At 47.3% G+C, this 21296-nt stretch overlaps 1 protein-coding gene across 2 annotated transcripts; it reads left to right on the forward strand.

The window, feature by feature from the left end:
• Nucleotides 1-2477: 2477 nt before the first annotated feature.
• LOC309577303 (heat shock factor protein 3-like) lies at nt 2478-16668 on the forward strand. 2 transcript variants are annotated; one of them, XM_082289221.1, is made up of 13 exons: nt 2478-2653; nt 3782-3890; nt 5540-5667; nt 8526-8650; nt 9513-9588; nt 10254-10315; nt 10750-10831; nt 11121-11254; nt 12047-12292; nt 13580-13685; nt 14244-14309; nt 15152-15218; nt 15824-16668. In XM_082289221.1, the coding sequence occupies exons 1-13, from the start codon at nt 2510-2512 to the stop codon at nt 16153-16155; spliced, it is 1677 nt and encodes a 558-aa protein (XP_082145347.1). In that variant the 5' UTR covers nt 2478-2509; the 3' UTR covers nt 16156-16668. The 2 variants fall into 2 exon arrangements, with proteins under 2 accessions (XP_082145347.1, XP_082145348.1); XM_082289222.1 differs by lacking the exons at nt 8526-8650; nt 9513-9588.
• Nucleotides 16669-21296: the final 4628 nt, after the last annotated feature.

The raw sequence follows: 21296 nt of genomic DNA on the forward strand, positions 1-21296 counted from the left end.
TCTTCCTTTTCATACAGAAAGGGGTGGTGACACAACACCATGGAAAAGGTTTTCCATAAAGAGACTGTCATTATTTATTTTTACTGTCTTTATAACAGCAACATGAATGGATAAGGTTTGTCTGCAGCAAAGCTGGATATTCTGTAAGCTTTCTATCAGCACAGTGTCACACAGAGCTACTTTGAAACCTCTAATAGCGTCTGATATCCAACAGACATGATTCAACCCCGGTACATGGCAATGGACTAGGCACCTTCCAAAGCTTCACTTCTTGATTTCCAAACACACTGTGCTATTCTCAGAAGCGAATGATAATCAAGTATTGCTGTTTCCAAGTAGTCATTAAATTGGACAAAGCTTGGAGACACCTTCTTCCCCTCCTTTCTCAGAAGGGAGCTGTAGGGATCTCTAAAACTGAGATGTTTTGGATCCATCGACACAGCATAGATCTGCCCCACTGGCTCCACCAGCCAGTCCCCTTCAGAAGCTCCTGGTCATACACCTGATGAAACTGAGATACAGAACAGCCCCTTCCCTGCAGCTTCAGCAGTGAGGGAACAACAGCAGCACGCTGGCTCGTGCCCACCTCTACACACCACTCCGTCACCGACCTTATTCCCTGATGCTGCTGCTCCAGGACCTGCTCCTGTCCACAGGGAGCTAAAATACCTCTTTTGACTCACTCTGTGCCAAAAAGGACTCAAAGGAAAGAGTTTGGAAAGCCGCACCTGTGCTGTTTCACACAGCAGAGCAGCAAAAGACAGTGGTGACAGCAATGTAGAAAGAAACAGAAGTACCAGTCCTCAGCCTGAACCTGCCACCCTGCCAACAACACACCTCGAGGGAAGGGCAGCGGGATGCTCCTGACTCAGCCCAAGCTATGGCCTTCGTGTCAACTCAGGGCAAAGTACGCGGGAGCTTCCGGCGCACAGGGTGGCCTCCTCAAGGCCCGGGAGCCGCCGAGCCCCGGCAGCCAGAGCAGGCTGGTCTTTGTGTGCTCTCATATCTCGATGGCTTGTGCAAGCAGTACCACACCACGGGAGAACAGCAGTTCTCAAAGCTGGTTCTGAAAACTGCCCGTGGAGACAAGCCCCCCCATGCCAGCCCACTATGCCTGCGTGAGGGTCCCTGCTCAGCGCCCAGAACCTCCGCACGGCAGCGTCCCCGCACCCCTCAGGGGAGGGACACACAGCCACGAGTCGTGGCATTCCAAGCGCTCTGTGGTTTGCTCAGCGGTTCGCTCTGCCATTGAAGAGTCAAGGACAAGCCTTTGGGACAGCCTTACTAAAGCTTTACAAGAGTCCCACCTGGACTCTGCCTTGAGTTTGACCACAACATCGCACACATCTCTGGGGTAATTGTAGGAAACAGCAAAAAAATATCCCTGAATGCAGATGTAGCAGATGACACAAAGTCGGTGCTCACATTCCCTTCACAGTAACTAATCACCATTTAGTTACTCGACTAGTGCAAGGTGAAGGTACTTAAATTCGTTTCAAAAGTTGGGGCTTTTTCAGTTTTTCTTTGATATTAACGATTGCCTTGATTAAGGAAAAAAAAAAAAAAGACAAAACAAGGAAGAAAACCAAAACCAAACCGAATTTTATATTACATCCATCCCTGAACCTTGCACTTTACAGCAGAATCCTCCCCCAGGACTGCCCTTTACCGGGTCCCCGACAGCACAGGAATCACGAATGAACGGAAAGCAGTTTTCAGGCAGGTTGGTGGGATCCAACTCCCATTTGATCCAAGCGGACGATGCAGGGATGTTCCCCGACACCCGACTGCAGAGAAACCGCAGCCCAAGAGCGAGAGGAAAGCACCGAAGGAAGGCAGGAGAACGGACGGCTCATCCCTTACGTGCGGAGCGGGAGGCGGCGCGGCGGGGCTGCAGAGCGGGACGGGGAAGCGCCGGCGGGAACCAGCCCGGCTGGGACAAAGGGGCGCTGCCTTCGAGGGCTAACCAAGCCCGAGCCCAGCCCGGTCCGGCCCCGCAGCGCCGACCGCGCCCGCTCCCGCCCACAGGGTGGGCCGGGCTGCTCCGCCCCGCACCTGCGGGAGCGCCCCGGCCCAGCCGCGCCTCATCCGGGCCGCGCCCCGGCCGCGCACGCGGAGCCCAATCCGCGGCGTGCACCTGCCCGCCCCACCCAGGGCTCAGCCCCCGGTGCGGGGAGCCCCGGGAAGGCGGGAGGGGGCGCACGCAGGGCTGCGGCACGTGGCCAGCGGCACCCACCTGCTGGGCGGGACCGACGACGGCACCGGGCGCGCACTCCCCGGGGACCTGCGGCGGCGGCTGCGGCCCCTTTAAATGCGTTCGGTGACGTCACGCGGCCGCTCGCTCCCCCGGGAGCACAACAAGAGTCACGCTCGCGGCCGCCGGGGCGAGGGGCGGGGCTTGGCGGTTCCTGCCAATCAGCGGCTGCTCCGCGCGCCGGCCCCGCCCCTCGCTGCGTCGCGCGGCCCCGCGCGGCCCGTCCCCGCTCGCGCGGCCCGTCGCGGTCCGAGGATGCGGGAGGCGCCCGCTCTGCCCCGCGGCCCCGCCGCACCCGCCGCACCCGCCCCCGGCCCCGTGCCCGTCCCCGGCTTCCTCGCCAAGCTCTGGGCCTTGCTGGAGGACCCGGACAGCGACGACGTCATCTGCTGGAGCAGGGTGAGGTAGCCGCCCGGGCCTGGCCCGGGGAGGCCCGCGCGGACGGCTGGAGGGTGGTGGGGGCGCTGGGCCGGGGCTGCGAAGCCCTGCGGGCAGGGGGCGGCGGAGGGTCCCCGGCTGCCCGGGGCGCCCCGACCCTGCCTCCCCGCCTCGCTTGCGGTGGTACTGGCGGGACAGCCCCGCGGCGCGGACCGGCGTGCGCGGGACCGCGCCCGGGCTTCTGCTTTGCCCCCGCAACCCCCCGCGTGCGGCGGGGCTGGTGCAGCGGGGCATCCCCGGGGGGCAGTCGCGAGTTCCCGGTCAGCAGCTCCGGGTGATGAAAGGACGCTGTCAGGAACCATTAACTGTCCATTTACCTTTCGGAGCGGAGACAGATGTACCCCGCGGGCACAGGGCACGGACACAACTACCAGACACCCCAGACACGCACTGTGTTTATTTTTGTTCCCTGTCATTTTTAAAACCGTAGGATTTTTCTCCACCTTTTCCCAGCCGTTTGCCCTTTACAAAGGTAAAGACGAAAAGAAAGTATTTTTGTTCTGCTCATGAACAACATAAAAGTGATGCAGAAAGCTCGCTGGTTTCCAGGAAGTTTGATCTTGAACATGTAATAAATCTGGCACTGCTGGTGTCACACTTCCCCCTGGTCACCGCTGGGTTGTGTTGTCTGAACTTTCGGTAACTCAGCAACGTTATGTGGTTATTTTTAGTGATGACATAGCACATACAATGGAAGAATCTTGTCAGGAGCTGGGCAGACTGATGAAGGGAGATGAAATCTCTTTAGTGGCATGAATTCCACTGGGCTTGTGCAATGCTTATGTTTCCTGGGAGCAAAGAGAGCAGGTTTTTTAGAACAATTTTGCTTTGGGTTAAGATAAATGTGTCAGGGCTTTAAGAAAATTCCCTGTTCAATGGAAGTGTTCCATGTAATTGTGTCTTTGAATTCAAACTTTTTAGACCAGTCCCAAGTACTCAGAAGTGTCCCCACAGACAGTTGACTTGGCAATGTCTTTCGCCCTTTTCTGCTATCAGAACAGTCTCTGCTGATTTATGGTCTTCACTTAAGAGCAACATCTTAGAAAAGCTGTGCTTATTAACTAACTGTTACTCCTGCTTATTTCCTAGAATGGCGAGAATTTCTGCATTCTGGATGAGCAGAGGTTTGCCAAGGAGCTGCTCCCCAAGTACTTCAAACACAACAATATCTCCAGCTTCATACGGCAGCTCAACATGTGTAAGCATCAGTGGTTCCTACACATTCTGTCTGCCAAGTTCATAGCTACTTGGCTTCAGTTTGGATTTCTTTAAACAAGCAAATGGACTTGGCAAGTCTTTCATCCCTGAAAACCTGAGCTCTGCCCTTGAGTTTGCTTTGCAAAAGAAAAGACTGATGGAAGAACTTGGTTTAGTGTGTGGTTTTTGTGTTTTAGCTCCAAGTCCTTTTGAGTAACAGCTGTAAGAATATGTGCTGGTGCCTAAAGGTAGTGTAAGGTTGCCTGAGCTCCAGTGTTGCTCTTGCAGCAAACATATGTGTACCCAGGGGAGTAGAGGCTGTGTGTATACCCATACACCTAGAATCTGAAAAAAAATTGCCTGGATTTTGGGGCTGCCACTGCTCTTGCCTGTTTTGCTGTGTTGGAACTAGATCAATCCCACTGATGGGCCGAGCTGGACTATGTTTCTCATTATGTTTTCTCTGCTCAACTTGTGAGCATCATGTAGGCAGCATTGCGTAGCATGTGTACAGCGTGGCCAGGCAGAGGGGTGCAGTGAGGGTGGCTCAGGGGCACAGTGCTGCATGCAGCGGTGCAGCAACCAGCAGGAATAACTGCTGAAGCTTCTGGGACCAGTGGAGGGATCAACAGCACAGGAGGTGCTGCCTTAATTAGAATTTCATTCAGACTGACTGGGAGGAGCTTTCTGTCCTTGCCCAGTAGGTTTGCCTGATCTCTGTAGCTGATGCCTGTATAGGATTTATGTAGACATGAGAGAAAGCACATCTGTTTAGTCCCTAGACAGAGGGTAGGTGCTGCTGTTTGTGTCATGTGCTTGTGTTTATGAGACCCATCACTTGAGTGACAGAGGATAATCCAAAGAAACAATTGTCTCTTCCCTTGTAGCCAGGATAAATGGAAAAAATATGAATATTCCTATGAAGGTGTACAATGTAGTGGCAGCCTCCTTTTACTGCTGGACCTATTCTGGCTTTCTAATAATAGTTGGAGTGCATTAATTGTGTTAAAACCTTGACTGAGGAGAGGTGGATTGGCCTGTCAGCTGAATCATGCATCCACCCTGTGGCCTTTGAGCAGTGATGGAAATAGAACTGGCAATATCTTACTTTGTGCAGACTAGTATGAAGAAGGTGCTCTGCTTCAAGTGTTTGCATAGGCAAGCAGGGAGCTAACTTCTCTGCCTTGCTTTATTCTGTAGACCATGGTAGTACATGACAGCATTTGTTTTGATGTGTAGTTGTCAGGGGTAAAAGGGAAACTTTAGCATTCCTCTGCATCCACTGGGACATGATTCTATTCAAGATGTCTTAGTAAATCTCATTTCTAACTAACTGTTGTGAAGGTTTGTACGTGGCTGGGATGGTTTGGCCATGGCTGTCTTGCCCATGGACGCACAGTGGCCTCTGCTGTGCAGCTGCATGTGCAGCCTGCAGGCAGTGGTACTCTGGACATATTCTCTAGCTGTGAAGATCAGAGAAGTGAAATCGTTGAGCACCAAGAAAGGCTACTTTGGCTGTTTTTCATAGTTTCTGCTCCCAGTAACTGTAGTGCAGTGGGCGTTTTGGTAGCATTGGACTTTTCTTTAATTGTATTTATTCAGAAGCAGCTCTCAACTGGAAGAAATTCCTTTGTTGATTCCTCTCCACAGATGGTTTCAGGAAGGTGATTGCTCTGGAGAATGGTATCATCACAGCAGAGAAAAGTTCAGTCATTGAGTTCCAGCACCCTTTCTTCAAGCAAGGGAAGGCACATTTACTGGAAAACATCAAGCGCAAGGTATAGTCCAGGCACATATTTACTTCACTGGGTTACGAAAGTGGCTTATCAGGAGCACGTATGGGTGTTTCAAACACAGCCAGCAAATACCATGGGAACCAAGGAAACTCCCTCACAATGCTTGGCTGGGCCTCCTTGTGCCAGTGCTTAGACAAAAACTGCTCTGCTGTTGGTCGTGAACTGGGGTAGGACCATGTTCTGCATCATCATCAAACCACAGCCCTTCTCCACAGAGTTCCTATCCCTGATTGCAGCTTAGCATGGTCTGCAGTTCTGTCAGCATCTTTAACTCAGAGAAGGGCACAAATTGAAAGAAGCAAAAGAAAATACATTCCCATTTGGCACTCATTGAAAATCACCAAGGTCATCACTAACTGGTTCATTTGGATGAGTTTGCATAAATCATATTGCTCCTTCAAAACTGTGTTGCCACTAAACTACATCCTTATGAGCACTTTCTGCTTTTCTTTTGTACGTTCAGGCCTTGTCTGACCTGTTTCTGCACAGATACTTATCCTCTATTGGCACATTACAGCCCACAATATCCTGAGGAAGAGAGTATTGTGATACATCATGCTGACATTTGAACAGCAGAATCTTTTCTTTAGGCTGTTGTCAGGTGTGGCTGTATTGCCCAGGGTAATAAAAGCCCAGGGTAGGCTGGAGAGCCACAATTCTGTTTGGATTGATTGTTCAGTGAGCTGCCCCTGCTTGGAGCCAGAATCGATGCAGTGGCACTGGCTCAGGCTGTGCTCCCCCCGCTGCTGTGACCAGCGTGTCCCAGCGTGCACGCCTGGCCGGGCAGGTGCACAGTGACGTAAGGTGTGGCACCATGTGTCCCAGGGGTGGTGCACTGGGTGGAGTGTTCTAGATGGAAAGACAAAAAGCTCTGCTCAGTGCCAAGGACATTCATATGAAGTGTTGAATAGGTTGATGAAAGATATTCTTTGTTTTACAGGAAATGTTAGTGATTTTTTTGCAAAACAGTCATTCATTTTTTTGCTCTTTTACTGCCTGGAATGGGGCCATATTCCAGTATTGGCTGTAAACTGTATTTCAGGCCTCTGTCAGGACTGCAGGTTTGAATGCAGGACTTGCTTTACTGCTGGTATGCAGATACCGTGTGTGTTCACAGAATACCAGAATGGTTTGGGTTGGAAGGTACCTTAGAGTTCATCTCATTCCACCCACTGCCATGGGCAGAGACACCTCCCACTAGACCAGGATGCTCCAAGCCCCGTCCAACCAGCGATGGGACAGCCAAGTTTCTCTGGGCAGCCTGTGTCAGTGCCTCAGCACCTAAGGACTGGACACCCTGATTAGCCAGTTGGGGACTCTGAAGAGCTTGTATTTGAGCTTCTCCTTGTACTTGGGCAGAATTTAGATCAGGCCTTTTTTTTTTTGGAGGCTAGCTGGCTGCATTTGAAATTTCCACCCACTTCCTGCAACTTTTGGTTGTCTTCCCGCAGAGAGGTGGTGTGCTGAAGAGAAATCAGACAGCCAGGAATTCCATTTGGGATGCACCGTGTGTACATTAGCATAAATTATTAACTGCAACAAACAGCAAAGCATCTAGACTGCAGACAGGGAGGACAACTGTCAGACCGTTCAATCCATCCTTTGCACCATGGGATCATGTCAAGAAAGTAGTTAGTCATGTCTGAGAAGTGATTGCACAACAGCTGTGTTCTGTTCCAGCACAAAGGGATGGGATGTTGGTTCGTACCACCGTAGGTTCGTTTCTGACTATCTGACTATCCCATTCCCCTTTGGATGACAACCTGCACAGAAGTTATCTCAGACCTCAGCAGGCCAATCCCACGTTGGTGCTTCCACCTCCCCCTTGGAATCCAAGAGATGCTTTCACATTCCCCTGGAACTTACCAGAGTAACAAGAACACTCCCAGCAGGCTGTAGGTCGGGAGGGATACCTGGTACAATTCCATGTGGCTCCATTATAGTCAGTACTTGGCAAAATGATGTTCAAAATTATGCCCACAAAACCTGGATGTGTCATTCAGACAAGTGCATGTGATGCACTATAGACCTGTCTTTTTCAAAACCCTGAATTGTGTTGCAGCTAACAGTGCTCCTGCTGCAGAGAGAGTTGCTGAAGGAAATGGAAAATGTTTAATACAGAAGTGCAGGAAGGAGATGGTGAGCTTTTTGCTCTCAGATGGCTTTTCCACCATCGTTTGAAGTAGCAGCATTCACAGGATTCTGCTGTGAGTAGAAGAGCAGTTTGGAGTCGTCTTTCTGCAGACAAGTCTCTATAACTTTGGAATGTCACTGAGCAGAGAGATAGTAGAGGAAACACCAGCAGGGGAATCTGCAATTCAGGTGGTGTGGGATAAATTTTCTGACTGAGTAGGATGCATCTAACTAGACACCTTAATCTCCCGGTAACTTAATGGAAATTTGTTAGTCCTTTGCTGGCAGATCTACCCACATCTAGAAGGAATATGATCACCTTGTTCTTCCACTATCAGCTGTGGCATTTTTTTGGCTGGTGTTTGCTCTGTAACACTAGAGGGCAAGCTGTCACCAGGCCTGACTGAGAACCCCCAGGGAAAGCCCTTTGCAGTCAGTGGTTTTTATTGTGAATTACGGTCATGAATCTACTGTCTCCAGGTACAAAGTGCTAATGTCATGTTTTCGTTGGCATCTTGGTTTTTTTTATACAGTGCAGCCTGTCCTAAGGATTGTCAGCTGCAGCAGTTGTGGTGTTTGTGCCATGTAAGAATTGCAGTCTTACCTGGTCTTTTAATGGGGCTCGGTCCTGCTCTGCAGACTGACTGCACTCTCCCTGCAGCAAGGAGTATGCACTGTTTGTAGTAAAGCATGTGTACTCATTCTAGGTGTCTGCAGTGAGAACTGAGGATCTCAAGGTCTGCACAGAGGATTTGCACAAAGTCCTGTCTGAAGTGCAGGAGATGAGAGAGCAGCAGAGCAACATGGATGTCAGGCTGGCTAACATGAAGAGGTAGACTCGGCTGTTTGGGGGTGCTTATACATTGAATGTTGCTTATATCTGATGGAGATTGGCTAAATATGGGTTTCATGTGAACTGGAAACAGGTGAAGCTATATTTTTTCCTAAGAATACCCATTCCACCTCACACAACATTCTGAATCTTGCTTGTTTTTGTAATTCAGTTACAGACTGGAAATTTAGACTGGGAGTTTGTTGACTGTCTTGAGATTTCCCTCTGGTTGCCAGCACCTGTAGTAGTTCTTTAGGTCAATAAAAGCATTTCATTTTTTGAGTACAATCAGGGTTAGATGCAGTGAGGGACAATTGGTGTTTTGTTTTCTTCCTTATTGGAAGTGGACTTTACACATCCTCATCTCTGTTCTCTCAGATCCCCTTCATATAGGCACTGGTAATTCATTCAGGTCATTGGTATACCAGCAGATATCAAACAGAGTTCAGGAGATACCTTTCTCTCTGTGTTCTCTTAAAAAAAAAAAACCGACCAATCCCCTTGAACACTACTTTTAGATCTGTCCCAAGGCTGTCAGTGTTTGGAAACAGGCTGAGTGTAACACAAAGTCCTTATTCAACAGCTTTGAGGCTTTGAAGGAATATCTCAGGTCAAGATTATTGGTGGAGCAGCAGAGGATGAGGGTGTCCTTACTGAGTGTTTGATGCTGCCTGATTGAAAATGGAGTTAAGTTAACCCAGAGTTTATACTAGTGGATTGGATTAACTGAGGGTTAGTTATCCACAGAGGGAATGTTGCCATTGGTTCTGCAAGGTACTCTAAAGGTTTGAAAGCTGTAAAACTAGAGCATATAAAGTAAACTCTGTTCATCCTCTGTCTTCTGATTTATTCTGCATTGCAGAGAAAATAAGGCCCTGTGGAAAGAAGTGGCAGTTCTAAGGCAGAAGCACAGTCAACAACAGAAGCTGCTGTCTAAGGTACCATTGCAGCATCTTCAGTGCTACCATCCTTATTCCTGCCTCTGTGATACTTCATGGCATTCTTTGCTTATGTAGAATGACAAATGACACAGAGCTGAACAGGCTGTATTAATACAGCATAAAGAAAATGTTCTCAGTTCCTGAGTGTCCCAGAAGTAGCACAGTAAAAAACCACAAGCAAAGCACTAAGGAAAAGTCATAGTAGGATGTCAGTGTGTGGAGACAGTGCATGGTAACAGGAGCCCAGACCTTGAGAGATTGCAGGCACGTGGAATGGAGTCTGTGAAAGATCTTGGACCAGGATACACTTAGACCACTTGAGAAGTGAACTTGGAACCCAGAAATTGTAGGAGCTTGCACGCTCGAAAAAATTTTCTCTGGTTTATTCCTCAGCTGTTTCTGGTCTGGAATCCTCCAGTGACTTGTGCTGTTATATTGCATTTCAAAAAAAAAGCCAACTGTGCAAGTGGGATAATTTTTCTATGCAGTTTGTAACTCTTGCTTTGTTCTTTAAGATACAACTGCAAATGGATTTTTAAAATACCTGTTAATTTCTGTCACATAACTGTATAATTTTATAGTAAAATCTGAATTAAGAATTTAATGTTAGGATTGCTATGCTGACCACTTGGTTTTGGTTTTCTTTTGTTTTTCCTTTTTAGATTCTTCAATTTATACTCAGTTTGATGCGAGGAAATTATATTGTTGGGGTCAAAAGAAAAAGGTAATTACTTGATAGGTCCCAGATCAGTGTCAGATGTAAATTATAGGGATAAATCAGTTTTTGTTGTGTGACAGATATTTTTATCATTTGTATATTCAAACTTGAGAAAGCTGATGGAAGTTCAGTCAAGCACAAAATAAGTATTTCCTCCTATCACTAAAATGGGTGGGAAGAGAATATTCTATACATTTTCAATTCCAAAGGGCACAGTTATCAGAAGTGGTAAATCTCCAAATGTGCATGCATAACTGACTTCTTCCAAACCACAGTGTGTGTGTGTAGTGCAGGCTGCCTGCAGTACCCTTCCTGACACACATTCCCAAAAGCCAGGCGTCTTGGAGGGAAAGAATGATAACCATTACTGCCTGTATTTGGCACTGCTGCAGCTCTTCTTTCTAGAAGTCAGGATGTACTAAAGCTGTGCTTTGTCTCAGGTCTCTCACGGATGCTGCGGGTGCTTCACCCTCCAAGTACAGTCGTCAGTATGTCCGCATCCCTGTGGAGAGTGGCCAAGCTGTAAGTCTCCCCAGGGATAGGGGCAGTGGGTTGGACAGGATGATACACAGTGATATCAGTCTTCCTTATGGCTACAAATACCCTAACCTTGTAATCAGTGCGCTCCCTTTTGTAATGGGCAATGAGCAGCTTTAGAGCATCACTCTGGCTGTAAAATCATGCAAATCAGTGCAACTGGTCACAGGTGAAATGTGAACAGGAAAGAGAAGCTGCAAGGAGAATGGGGCTTCAGTATGAAAAAAGAAAAGGTCTGAGCCTGTGGTTTACTCATTCTGTGCTGTATCTGCAGGTGGCTTTTTCTGAACATAGTGCAGATGAAGAGGATGGAAATGGTACAGGTCTGATAATCCGAGATATCACTGACACCCTGGAAAATGCCACCAATGGCCTCCTTGCTGTGGCACACACAAGTGGCAGAGCCAGGTACGTCCAAAGTATATGAAATATTTATGCCTGGGTTAATTGGGTAGTTACAGTAATGTTGGTGATCCATATGGATTCTGGGAAACAATGTCTCTCTGAATGTCCGTTTGTGCATGACAGGCCTGTTGTACGCTGTCCTACAGCAGGTAGCATTGGCTATTGTCAGAGCTCCTGTCTCTTCAGGAGTCCCAGGAGGCCTGTCAGTCTGATGGACATTTCAGGTTTAATTTGCTGAGGCTTTTCTGTGTGTTCAAAAAATAAGCACATACTTGACTTTTTGACTGAACAGTGACGTGAGCGCGTATATCAGTTTCTGATAATCCAAAATGTATATAGATTGCTAACAAACAAATTAAGATGTATAGTTTTATCTCCAGTTTCAATACTGCTCTCACTAAGCATATCCTAGGGAAGACATTCTCTGTGTGGCAACAGATTTTAGTGAAAACCAGTTTCGTTGTTAATAGCCAGAATGAAATATGGACTGATTTGGAATATTTTCCTTCCAGACTCTGTCTTTTAGGAGTTTCCCTTCTGCCTAAATCCCATATACTATGTTGCTGCTTTTTGCCTGGGAATAAGAGGTGTTTTGCTCTACATACATGGTCTCTGTATAAGCTGTAGTAAGAGATTCTTAATCTGCCACTTTGCTGCTTTTTCTAAAGACCAGTTTGTTACTTGAACCCTTGACTGGCCTAATCTTATTAAGATTTGGGATACTAAACCTGAAATGAATAGTAATGCAGTTGATAAATTCTCCTGTGTGTTGTTTCTCTTTGGGTCACGTTTTAGAGAGCCACAGGCAGCTCTGGATCCTGGCTTACCTCTTTGTCAAGTATCACAGCCAAGTGAGTTAAACTGTGCAGAACCTGTCCCATCAGTTCCTATAAATGATGTCAGCAAATCTGGTGAAACAGGCACAGCTGCTGTGGAGCTCCACACTGCACAGCCAAATGCTCCAGAGGACCCCGTGTCAGTAATTGACTCCATCTTGAATGAGAACAACTCTGGAAACCAAAATGATCCTTTGCTGGACAGGTATTAACTTGTTTCTGAAAAGCATTAGGCTGTTGTCACCTTGTGGGATCCTGTTGGAGTTCTGGAGGGTGTGTTGTTTGACAGAACGTAGGGAATTAGCTTTTGAATTGTTATTGATGAAGTGAATTCTCTGCACCTTTGTTACCAGGGCTTGAAAAAGCCACGTTTTGGCATCACACATTGAAAAAGGGTAAGTGTCCCTGTCACCTTTATGGTAACAGGTGTGCCTGAGTGCTGGTGCGTCCGTCAGTGTGTCCCATCAGCCCTCTGCTGGCACTGCTAGGTGCTGCCAAGCAGCAGGTGAAGAGTACTAATCTCGGGCAGGCATTGTGGGCACTTTATTCCTGGGACCTGGATGTGGATTGTCCTGGTGGTCATCTCACTGTTGCTTTCCTTCTCTGCCCCTCATTTGTGCAAAGCTGTTTCCCGTGTGCCCTGTCAGATCACACAGCCCTGGATCAGGGGTGCAGGCCGTGGGTTCCCACTCCACGGTGGCTGCGTGAGCAGCTCCCAGCTCCACTCCAGTCCCTGAGCTTTGCCAGTGCTGTCACTGTGGCTGCAGGAGAGCTGTATCGAGGACAAAGCTTTAACTCTTGCTCCTGCAGCTCTTCTGCTGTGGTCAGTGGCGGGTAGGAGGGCCTGGGGTGGTGTCCCAGCACTTGTATGGTCTGAAGGCCCTGCTATATCTTCCCTCCTGGGCACTGCAGGATGTGGGGCAGTGCCTTGGAACTGCCCGTTCCTCAGCGCTGGGAATTCAGTACAGGAGCACCTCATGGCACAGCAAGACATGCAGTGTGGCCACTGTGCCTGCTGCTGCCATTCCAGGTTCTTCACTGTCCCTCATGTCTTGCCCACTGTCCTTGGAAACATGTCCAATTTGGCAACAAGCCAATGTTTCAAAGTAGGTAGAGTTCCTTCAGGCCTAGATTATTTCCAGCCCTTTGCTTATCATTTATTGTCCCAGGGGAAAGCCATAGGACCTTTGTTTAAACAGGTACTGGTGTGCAGGCTGGGGTCTGAGAACATTGACCAGACACTAAAATGAGGGAGGGAGTAGGTATGGAAGGAGGAACTGCTTTTTGACCTGATAGCTGTAGTTGTGCTTGCTGTTCAGGTAGTGTACCTTGTACCTGTACCTCAGAGTGAAAAGTGGAGTGAAAGGTGATACAGGAATGCAGTTTCATCCATTTGGCTATTCTGGATTGTAGGCAACCTTCCTTGTGGGGCAGGAGGGAGGCCCTGCCTGCCACCTGTGCCTTACAGTACTATGTAATTTTGTCTTTTTAGAGAAGAAATTCAGGATTTTCTGAACTGCATCGATGCCAGCCTTGAAGAGCTCCAAGCAATGCTGTCAGGGAAGCAGTACAACTTCGGTGCTGAAGCATTCAGTGATGTGAGTGTCTTCTCGCTATTTCTGATTTCTGAGAAATACCGCTCAGGTTGCATCATGAAATGTCACTAGTTTATTCCATGTTGTAATGGGTAAGAGGGGGCAACATCTTGAAAAGCAAATAGTTAGAAATAGAATGATTCATAGGTATTCACAGTGTACAAGGTAATACTGGGAGCCTTTCCCAGGTCATAAAGGATTTCTGTTCTACAGAACCGAAGGGGGAGAAAAAGAAGGAAAAAAATTGCTTCAATTCTCCTTCTCAAACCTCAATCACATATCATCATATCCTGACTGTGTGCTTGATTCAACTGGATGATATGGAGTGAAATTTAGCTGTATTCCTGGTATCACTGGGAAACAGGGTAACCTTTTCTCCTCTTGGGACCTCAGTTTACTGCCACAGGTTGAAGCTCCCAGCTGAAGGCCCATGGAGGAGCCACTGTCCCCATGCTTCAGTGGAAGGAGCAGCACACTGGGTCCTGCAGTTCTTTGAGGAGCCCTCTGCAATTTTATTTCAAGAACTTTATTAGTTGACATGTGGTCTGGTTTTATTTTCAGACATTTAATCCTGAGCTGCCAGCCCTGGATATGAGCTTGATGGAAACTCCCCCTGGTATGGAAAATGTAAGAGTAAGATTTACTTCTGTGGTGGGGAGGGTGAATGTGATGCTGGGAGTTGAATCTTGCTTGATGTACCTCAAGGGTGGGAATGGGGTTGGTGGCATAGGGTGACACTGGTGGTTCATCGCATCCAGCTGACTTCAGGGTTTCAATTATCAGTGTTGGCATGTTGGAATTTAAGAGGGATCTCAAGATAATTGCCAGTCCTACATTCCTAGTGCAGTCATACACTTGGAATGCCTGTCTGAAGACTGGAGGAAAAGTACTAAATGAAAATTGTAATGCAGTACACTGTATTGTTCTGAACATGGTTGTATGGGATTTCCTCAGAAGATACACAGAAATTCAGCACAAACTTACTTCTCTTGGTCCAGTTCCTAAAATTGATTCATACTATTAAAAAAAACCCTTGCAAGTGTTATTTTTGTTGTAGTCCTGAAAAAATATTTACACTAGGATTTCTCAGTCAGAAGAGCTTAGACTACAACTGATGTAAAATGCAGCTGCATTTAAGCAGTGCCTGCAAAATTTAATTACATGATGAAATCATGTTTAACTGTTACCCCAACAAGACCGATTGTAGTAAAGCTTCTGGTTTGGAAGGCAAAACAAATATTTGTTAGCCAGAAGCTTGTTTTGTTTAGTAAGTACAGTTTGTACTTCATTGTGCCTCCTTCTGAGAGCTCCTGTGTGCAGGCCTTCATATGCAACAACAGGCTCATTGCTCAGTTGCTCCATCTCTCTTCCCTTCTCCTTTCACATCTAATTCTGTTAACCAGTCAGTAAAGACTTCATTTTGTTGTTGTTAAACATTCTGTCTTAACTCTCTGTCTGTCTTGTTTCAGATGGCAAACTTGGCAGAGAGCACTGAAGGTCTGGGAGCAAGTGAGAGGGAAACTTCAGGAAGCAAAGGTGGGCAGGAAGGAACACTGAGCACTGTGGCAGCTCCACACTCTTTGAAAACTGTATATTGAAGTGGAATTGTTGTAGCCTGTCATATCTCCTTCTTTGGTCTGGGCTTAAGCTTTTTGTGAAGACTGTGACATTTCACTGATCTTGAAGCTGTGCCTCAGTCTTAACAGGCCCATCCTGTTTTTCAGATAGAAAAAACCCATCCTGGTTTTTCACACAGAAAACATGGGTCCCATCCTGTGTCCTTTTTCACATGGAAATGTGACATGAGTGCCACAGTGGGGAGCAGAACTGCAAATGTCCTTGTGGCAGTATCTCCTGCACAGGCCGTGATCCCCCCCAAAGGCAGTGCTGCTCAGGTTACCACTGCAGTGCTGCCATTGCATGCTGTGAGAGTCAGGGGCTTGCAGTGGGCTTCAGGCACTGATGTTTCCAGGTACAGGGGCTTTGGCTTCACTCTGACAGCCATGGGTGTAGGGTTTGTCCCAGCCCAGCCTGGGCTTTCCCATAGTACACCAAGTTTGAAGCAACCTTTCCAGATTTCCTTGCCTTGACTAAGAGCCTTCAGTTGGTGAAACAGTTTTAACTGTTTGTTTTTCCCTCAGATATGCAGCTGATCCAGTACAGGGCCAACCCTCTGCTTTCCTTATTTGAAGAGCTGCCTTCGGGTGAAGCTGCAGGGAAGGTGGACGATCAGAAAGACTTTCTGCTGCCTTCGCTGGAGGAGAAACCTGCTCTCCAGCCTCCATCAGCCAGTGAAACCGTTGTGCCACTTGCAGCTCCAGCAAGCCAGGCCGAGCCTCTGGACGCTCTGGGAATGGGTGATCCGCCACTCCTCCCAGAAGATGGGAATGGAGAATATAAACTGTTTCCACTCCTGCTTCTCAGTCCTGTTGCTAACTTCATAGATGAGGCTTCTGAAATAGAAATTTCTTGAACTCATAGAATGTCTGTTAACTGGCTTAGTGCTGTGGAATAACCACCAAAGGAGTGGAGCAGTAAAAAGTGTGAGCTTGGTCCTCACCTGCCTCCTGGGGACCCTGTTCTGCGCAGACAAAGGGAAGTTCTCTTGCTGCAAGCAGGGAGCACATCTGGGAGAACTGAGCACAAGCTCAACAACAACAAGAGCTGGTGGAGTGAGGGCACCAGACAGAGGGGAAGAACAACAACCCTGTAAACATACCACAGTGTATTCCATAACTTTTTATCCAATATTCTTATTGCAAGAGGAAATCTGTTTGTATCCTGTTTGTAAAGTTTGGCTGGGTTTTTTTGTTGGGGGGTAGTGTTTGTTTTTATTAGCTGGATAGTAATGTGGTGTGTAATATTTTGAACCTGGGTTTTACTCTTTGGAGAGCCTGCTTCAATAGGTGGCTTGCCTACTATTTGGAATTAAGTTGTTTTTAAATTTTGTTTTTCATTTGAGATTTCTTTTTTGATAGTTACTGGCTACAGTTGTTTGCATCTGCTTAGATCACTTTCGTACTCCTAGATTTGCTCCTAGGTATAGGGGACATTTTTCCTATGGAAAATGACATTTTAACTGTGGAGTATTATTTTTTAACATGCTAGCACACATCCATTGCCCCGGATTGTAGGAGTTGTGGTAGGAAGTGCTTGCCCCCCTGTGTAGCGCTGATTTCTCATGCACATTGCATGGCAGTTCCGGGGTAACCTGCCCCCAGTTCACAGGTCATGTGTCCTTGGAGATGGTCAGTAGGACTGATTCATGTTTAGCAAAGGCCAGCAGCTGCCCCTAAAATGAGAAGGGGAGCCCTGGGGTGCCTTGTACTGACACAGGGTGTTGCATTAAGGTATCTCTGTGCTGGTAGCAGCTATTGTTCCCTGCCCCTGGATGGACACTGGGCTTCACACTGCAATTTCTGCCCGTGGAATTTTAAAGCCAAATTAACCAGATGCATCTGAGTCTTTTGACAATGAACTACATATGCTAGTGTCTGCTTCGTCAAAAAGTCTTTTCCCAAAGTTTCTTTTGGCACTGTTTCCCAAGTTTTCTCTGAGTAGCTGTACTGTGGAGCCCAGCCTCGGTGTCAATAGAGCAGCAAGTTTTGTGCTAGTACCAAGCATGCCATAGCTTTGCCAGCCCACACAAACCTGCCACGTGCTGAAGTGACAGCGAACTGCTGGGGCTGCAAGAGGCCTGGATGCAGGTAGAAACCCCCTTGGATAGTATCACCTGATACTCACACGAGCACAGTTACTTTAAATTTTTTCCAGTTTTAGGAATTCAGGCTACCTACAAGCTTTGTTCTCTCTAATGTTCCTGAACTAGTAAGTGCTGAGCTCTTTTATACTTAAGAATCCAAGGTAGATATTCTGAAGCCTGCTAGATAATGCATGTTACCTGTGCTGGCCTGACTTTGTTGGATTTGTGCTTCACTGTCAAATCACTTGAGTTACAAAGGAAAGTCCTGCTCCTGAGCGTGTAACACCTTCAGTGTCATTTTATTTCTGTGCTTCTGTACCTGTTCTTACTTCGTGACCCTTCTCATTTCCATCTTTTGAATTGCCTTTTGTCAAGTTTGTCTTATTCAAGCCTTCACAGTCTTTCTTTTGCTGACTTCTTGAGGCCAAGGGCTGAATAGTCTCAAGTTTTCATGAGCTGAAGGGAGAGGGGGAGGGTGAGCATGTTGCATCTGTCCCAGGTCAGGTTTGGTTTAATTCCTTCCCAAAGGCCACAGTTTTGCTGAGAGTGAGACAGTGAAAACCAGACTTTCCTGGTGTGCTGTTTGACAGCACCATGCAGACAACAGAGTTCTTTGGGAGGTTGACCTGCACCTCTGACTCCCTGCACAGGTTGGACTGTAATTGCTGTTACAGATTTAGTGTCATGTTCCTCTGTCAGAGAGTCCTCTCCCCTCAGTGCAGCTCACTGTCAGATACTGGGTCTGAGTGCATCATGGGTTTTTAATACACTTCCTCTCTTTAGAAGTTAAGAAACCAAGGCTTAAAAAAATTGCAAGAAAAAAAAAGTTTGTGTATCTGTGTGTCTGGTTTATGTACTGGTCTGGGAAAAGTATTTATGCAACTTTCTTAAGAAAGATTGCAATGGAAAGACTGAATAGCAAGAAAAACCCACATGCTGAAGTAATTAAACTCAAGAATTGCAAAAGCATTACTGTGTTTCTTGTACATTCTTTGTGTGTGTTCCTGTATGTGCCAATGTTTCCCAAACCTGTTTAATGATTTTTTTCAGAATTAAGAGTTTTCTTGCTCCTGGGGTGTGGTCTTGTGACGCAGCTGCTGCTGGTTCAGGAATAACTAGGAGGATGAGGAAAGCCTAGTGTCTGTTTCCAGAGCCCAAGAGAAGGGCACCTGGGACTGGTTTTTCAAAAGGGATGATGTGAAAGTTCAAAATGCCATGTGTGCTGAAAAATACACCAGATGTTGTGCACCTTTGCATGTTCTCCATAGCCTTCAGTAGGCAAGGCCCTCAGCTCCATAAGTTATGAAGTACTTACTGGAGATAATAGAAGGAAGCAGGGAACAGCCCAGACTATCTGTAGCATCAGGCAGACCCCAGATCCAGACATGGCACCCTGTGCAGACCCTGCCTGAGGTAACTGACACTGTGGGCATTACAGTTTGTGTGGGATTTTCCTAGAAGTAAGGAAGTGTGCATTATTTCCACTGCCAAGAAAAAGGATCTTTATACAGAACATGCTGCTCTGCTTCAGGATGAGGACAAGGACACAGCAGTGGGATTGGCATGTGGAGCTGTGGGCAGACTCCTCTGCTATGACAAGCTGGCTGAATCTGTCTGCAGTGCAGTGCACCTCCAGCGTGGTGCAGCTGCTGCCCAGCCTGTGCCCAAGGGCCAGCAGCCAGGCAGTGGTCACCAGCCCCCATGTGCCAGGCTGGGTGGGGGCACTGCTGCAGCCTGATGCAGCACCAGTTTGTCACCCGTGACCACAGGGGCCTCACTGTAGCAGCAGCTTCCTTCCTTCTCCACGTGGCTCCTGCACTGGCTCCTTGCCTTTATCGTTCTGTGTCTGGGGAGGAAAGATTGCTCTTCCTTATCGTTCACGTGCTGGGAATTCACAGAACACTCCCAGGCGTGGCGAGTGCAGACTGAGAAAGTGCCAAGTGCCCTTCTCAGATCCACTTTTGCACTGTTCCAACCCAGTCCTCCCCACACCAACCATGGGATCCCTGCCACCAGTTCGTATCTCCTGTGTGCTTGCTAACAGAGCTTTCCAGAATACGAGAAAAACTGATTTTGCTCTGTCTCTCCTGGGCTGTGTGATGCCACCTCATCCATCCATGCTCAGAATGTTTTGCTGTCTCCTAAAACAAGATTGTTGTTTTGAAAAGTTGTATTATGATATTACAGATACCCAAAGCAGAAGTAAGGGGCTGCTGCCACATTCACCTTAGGTACAGATGCCTGGTCCTGCATTGTATAAAGGACAAGACTTTTCCTGCCACTGTTCCAAATCAAATGGGTGAATGTAAATACGTGAATAAAAATCTACGCATCTTTTTTAGTCACACAGTTTGAGTTTCAGCTTCCTGGTTGGTCCAGATCCTGCTAGTGATACATTCCTGTTGTGTTTTCAACCCAGCCAGCAATCAAGTCCCACGCAGCCACTTGCTCACTCTCCCACCAGTGAGATTGTGGAGACAATTGGAAGGGTAAAAGCTGGAAAACTTGTGGGTTGAGATAAAGACAGAGCAGTAGTGAAAGCAAAAGCTGGCATGTAAGTAAGGAAAAACAAAGGATTCATTCACTGCTTCCCATGGGCAGACAGGTGTTCAGCCACCTCCAGGAGAGCAGGGCCCCATCACATGTAATGGTGACCTGGAAAGACAAACACCATCACTCCACATCACCCCCCACTTCTTCCTTCTTCCCCCCCCCCCCCCCCCCAAGCTTTATATACTGAGCACAATGTCATGTGGTATGGTTAGTTGGGGTCACCTGTCCTGGCTGTGTCTCCTCCCAATCTCCCCTGTACTCCCAGCCCTGTCACCACCGTGGCCATGAGAAAAACAGAAAAGGCCTTGGCTTTATGTAAACACTGATTAGCAATAACAAAATCATCTCTATATTGTCAACCTTGTGTTCAGCACAAATCCAAAACATAACCCCATATTAGCCACTGTGAAGACAATTAATTCTACCCCAGCCAAAACCAGCACAGTTTCCTTTTGACTTAGTTCAAGACAATGTAGGCTTCTGCCCTCCTCCAGCAAGCTCTGTTCCCTGAGAAGGAGTTTCAATGACTCAACCTTACCATGGTCTTTTCCTCCCTTGAACCAAGAAGTACGTGAACACTTCAGCCCCCACAGCAGCTTTTCCTGCTTCTCCCTATCCCAGTGGCTGCAGGCTGGAGTGGCATCTCATGGGAAATGTCTGATGAAGGAATACAGGGCCACAAGGGAGGATTCCACTGTACCACTGCAGACCCAAACCATGTCTCACTATCACTACAGCACAGCTGTGTCCAGACCAGGGACTGGGATTTGGTTGGCTGCATTGAATTAGTCAGATTACTTGTATTTGAGGACAGGATGTTGAATTTGAGTGTAACAACAGCAAAGGCTCGTTTCAATTCAGCTGAATGCAAGTAAGCAGAAGAGATTCTTTCATTGGAGCGGAAGAAAAATTGAGAGCTGTAAAAGACAGCAAAAGGCAGTAAAATACCTTGAAAGGGATATTTCAATAGAAAACAGATACTTCTCTTAGACAGGACAAGTGCTTAATTACTGAATTACAGAGATTAACTAAAACATTTAAGTAATAATACATCATTTCAGTTAAGAAACCATGATTTTATGGTCTCAAAGATTTTCTACATGGACAAGTTCCTCTTTTTGTCTTGGGGCATCTCCATGTTCACCTGTTTCCAAAGCAGTCCAAAGATGCTGCAAGTATGTATGGCCCCAATCAGGGCTTGTAATTGAAAGCAATTAACCAATTAAACCAAGCAGCTAAATTGCTCTGTGAGAAGGGAAGCTCCATCTGTGAGATGAAGTAGGATTGGTGGTCTAGGTGTTTGCAGCTCTTGGGAAATTTTGGGGTTTAGATTTGTATACCTGAATTCCTCATATCTT

The sequence above is a fragment of the Coloeus monedula genome (genome assembly GCF_965178545.1).
Source record: "Coloeus monedula genome assembly, chromosome: 12".
Classification (NCBI taxonomy): Eukaryota; Metazoa; Chordata; class Aves; order Passeriformes; family Corvidae; genus Coloeus; species Coloeus monedula.

Excerpts from the sequence above, each read along its gene's own strand:
- LOC309577303 (XM_082289221.1), top strand. The coding sequence starts at position 2,510 with ATGCGGGAGGCGCCCGCTCTGCCCCGCGGCCCCGCCGCACCCGCCGCA. Across the intron at positions 2,654-3,781 it reads ACGTCATCTGCTGGAGCAGG|AATGGCGAGAATTTCTGCAT; the intron begins GTGAGGTAGCCG and ends CTTATTTCCTAG. Across the intron at positions 12,293-13,579 it reads AATGATCCTTTGCTGGACAG|AGAAGAAATTCAGGATTTTC; the intron begins GTATTAACTTGT and ends TTGTCTTTTTAG.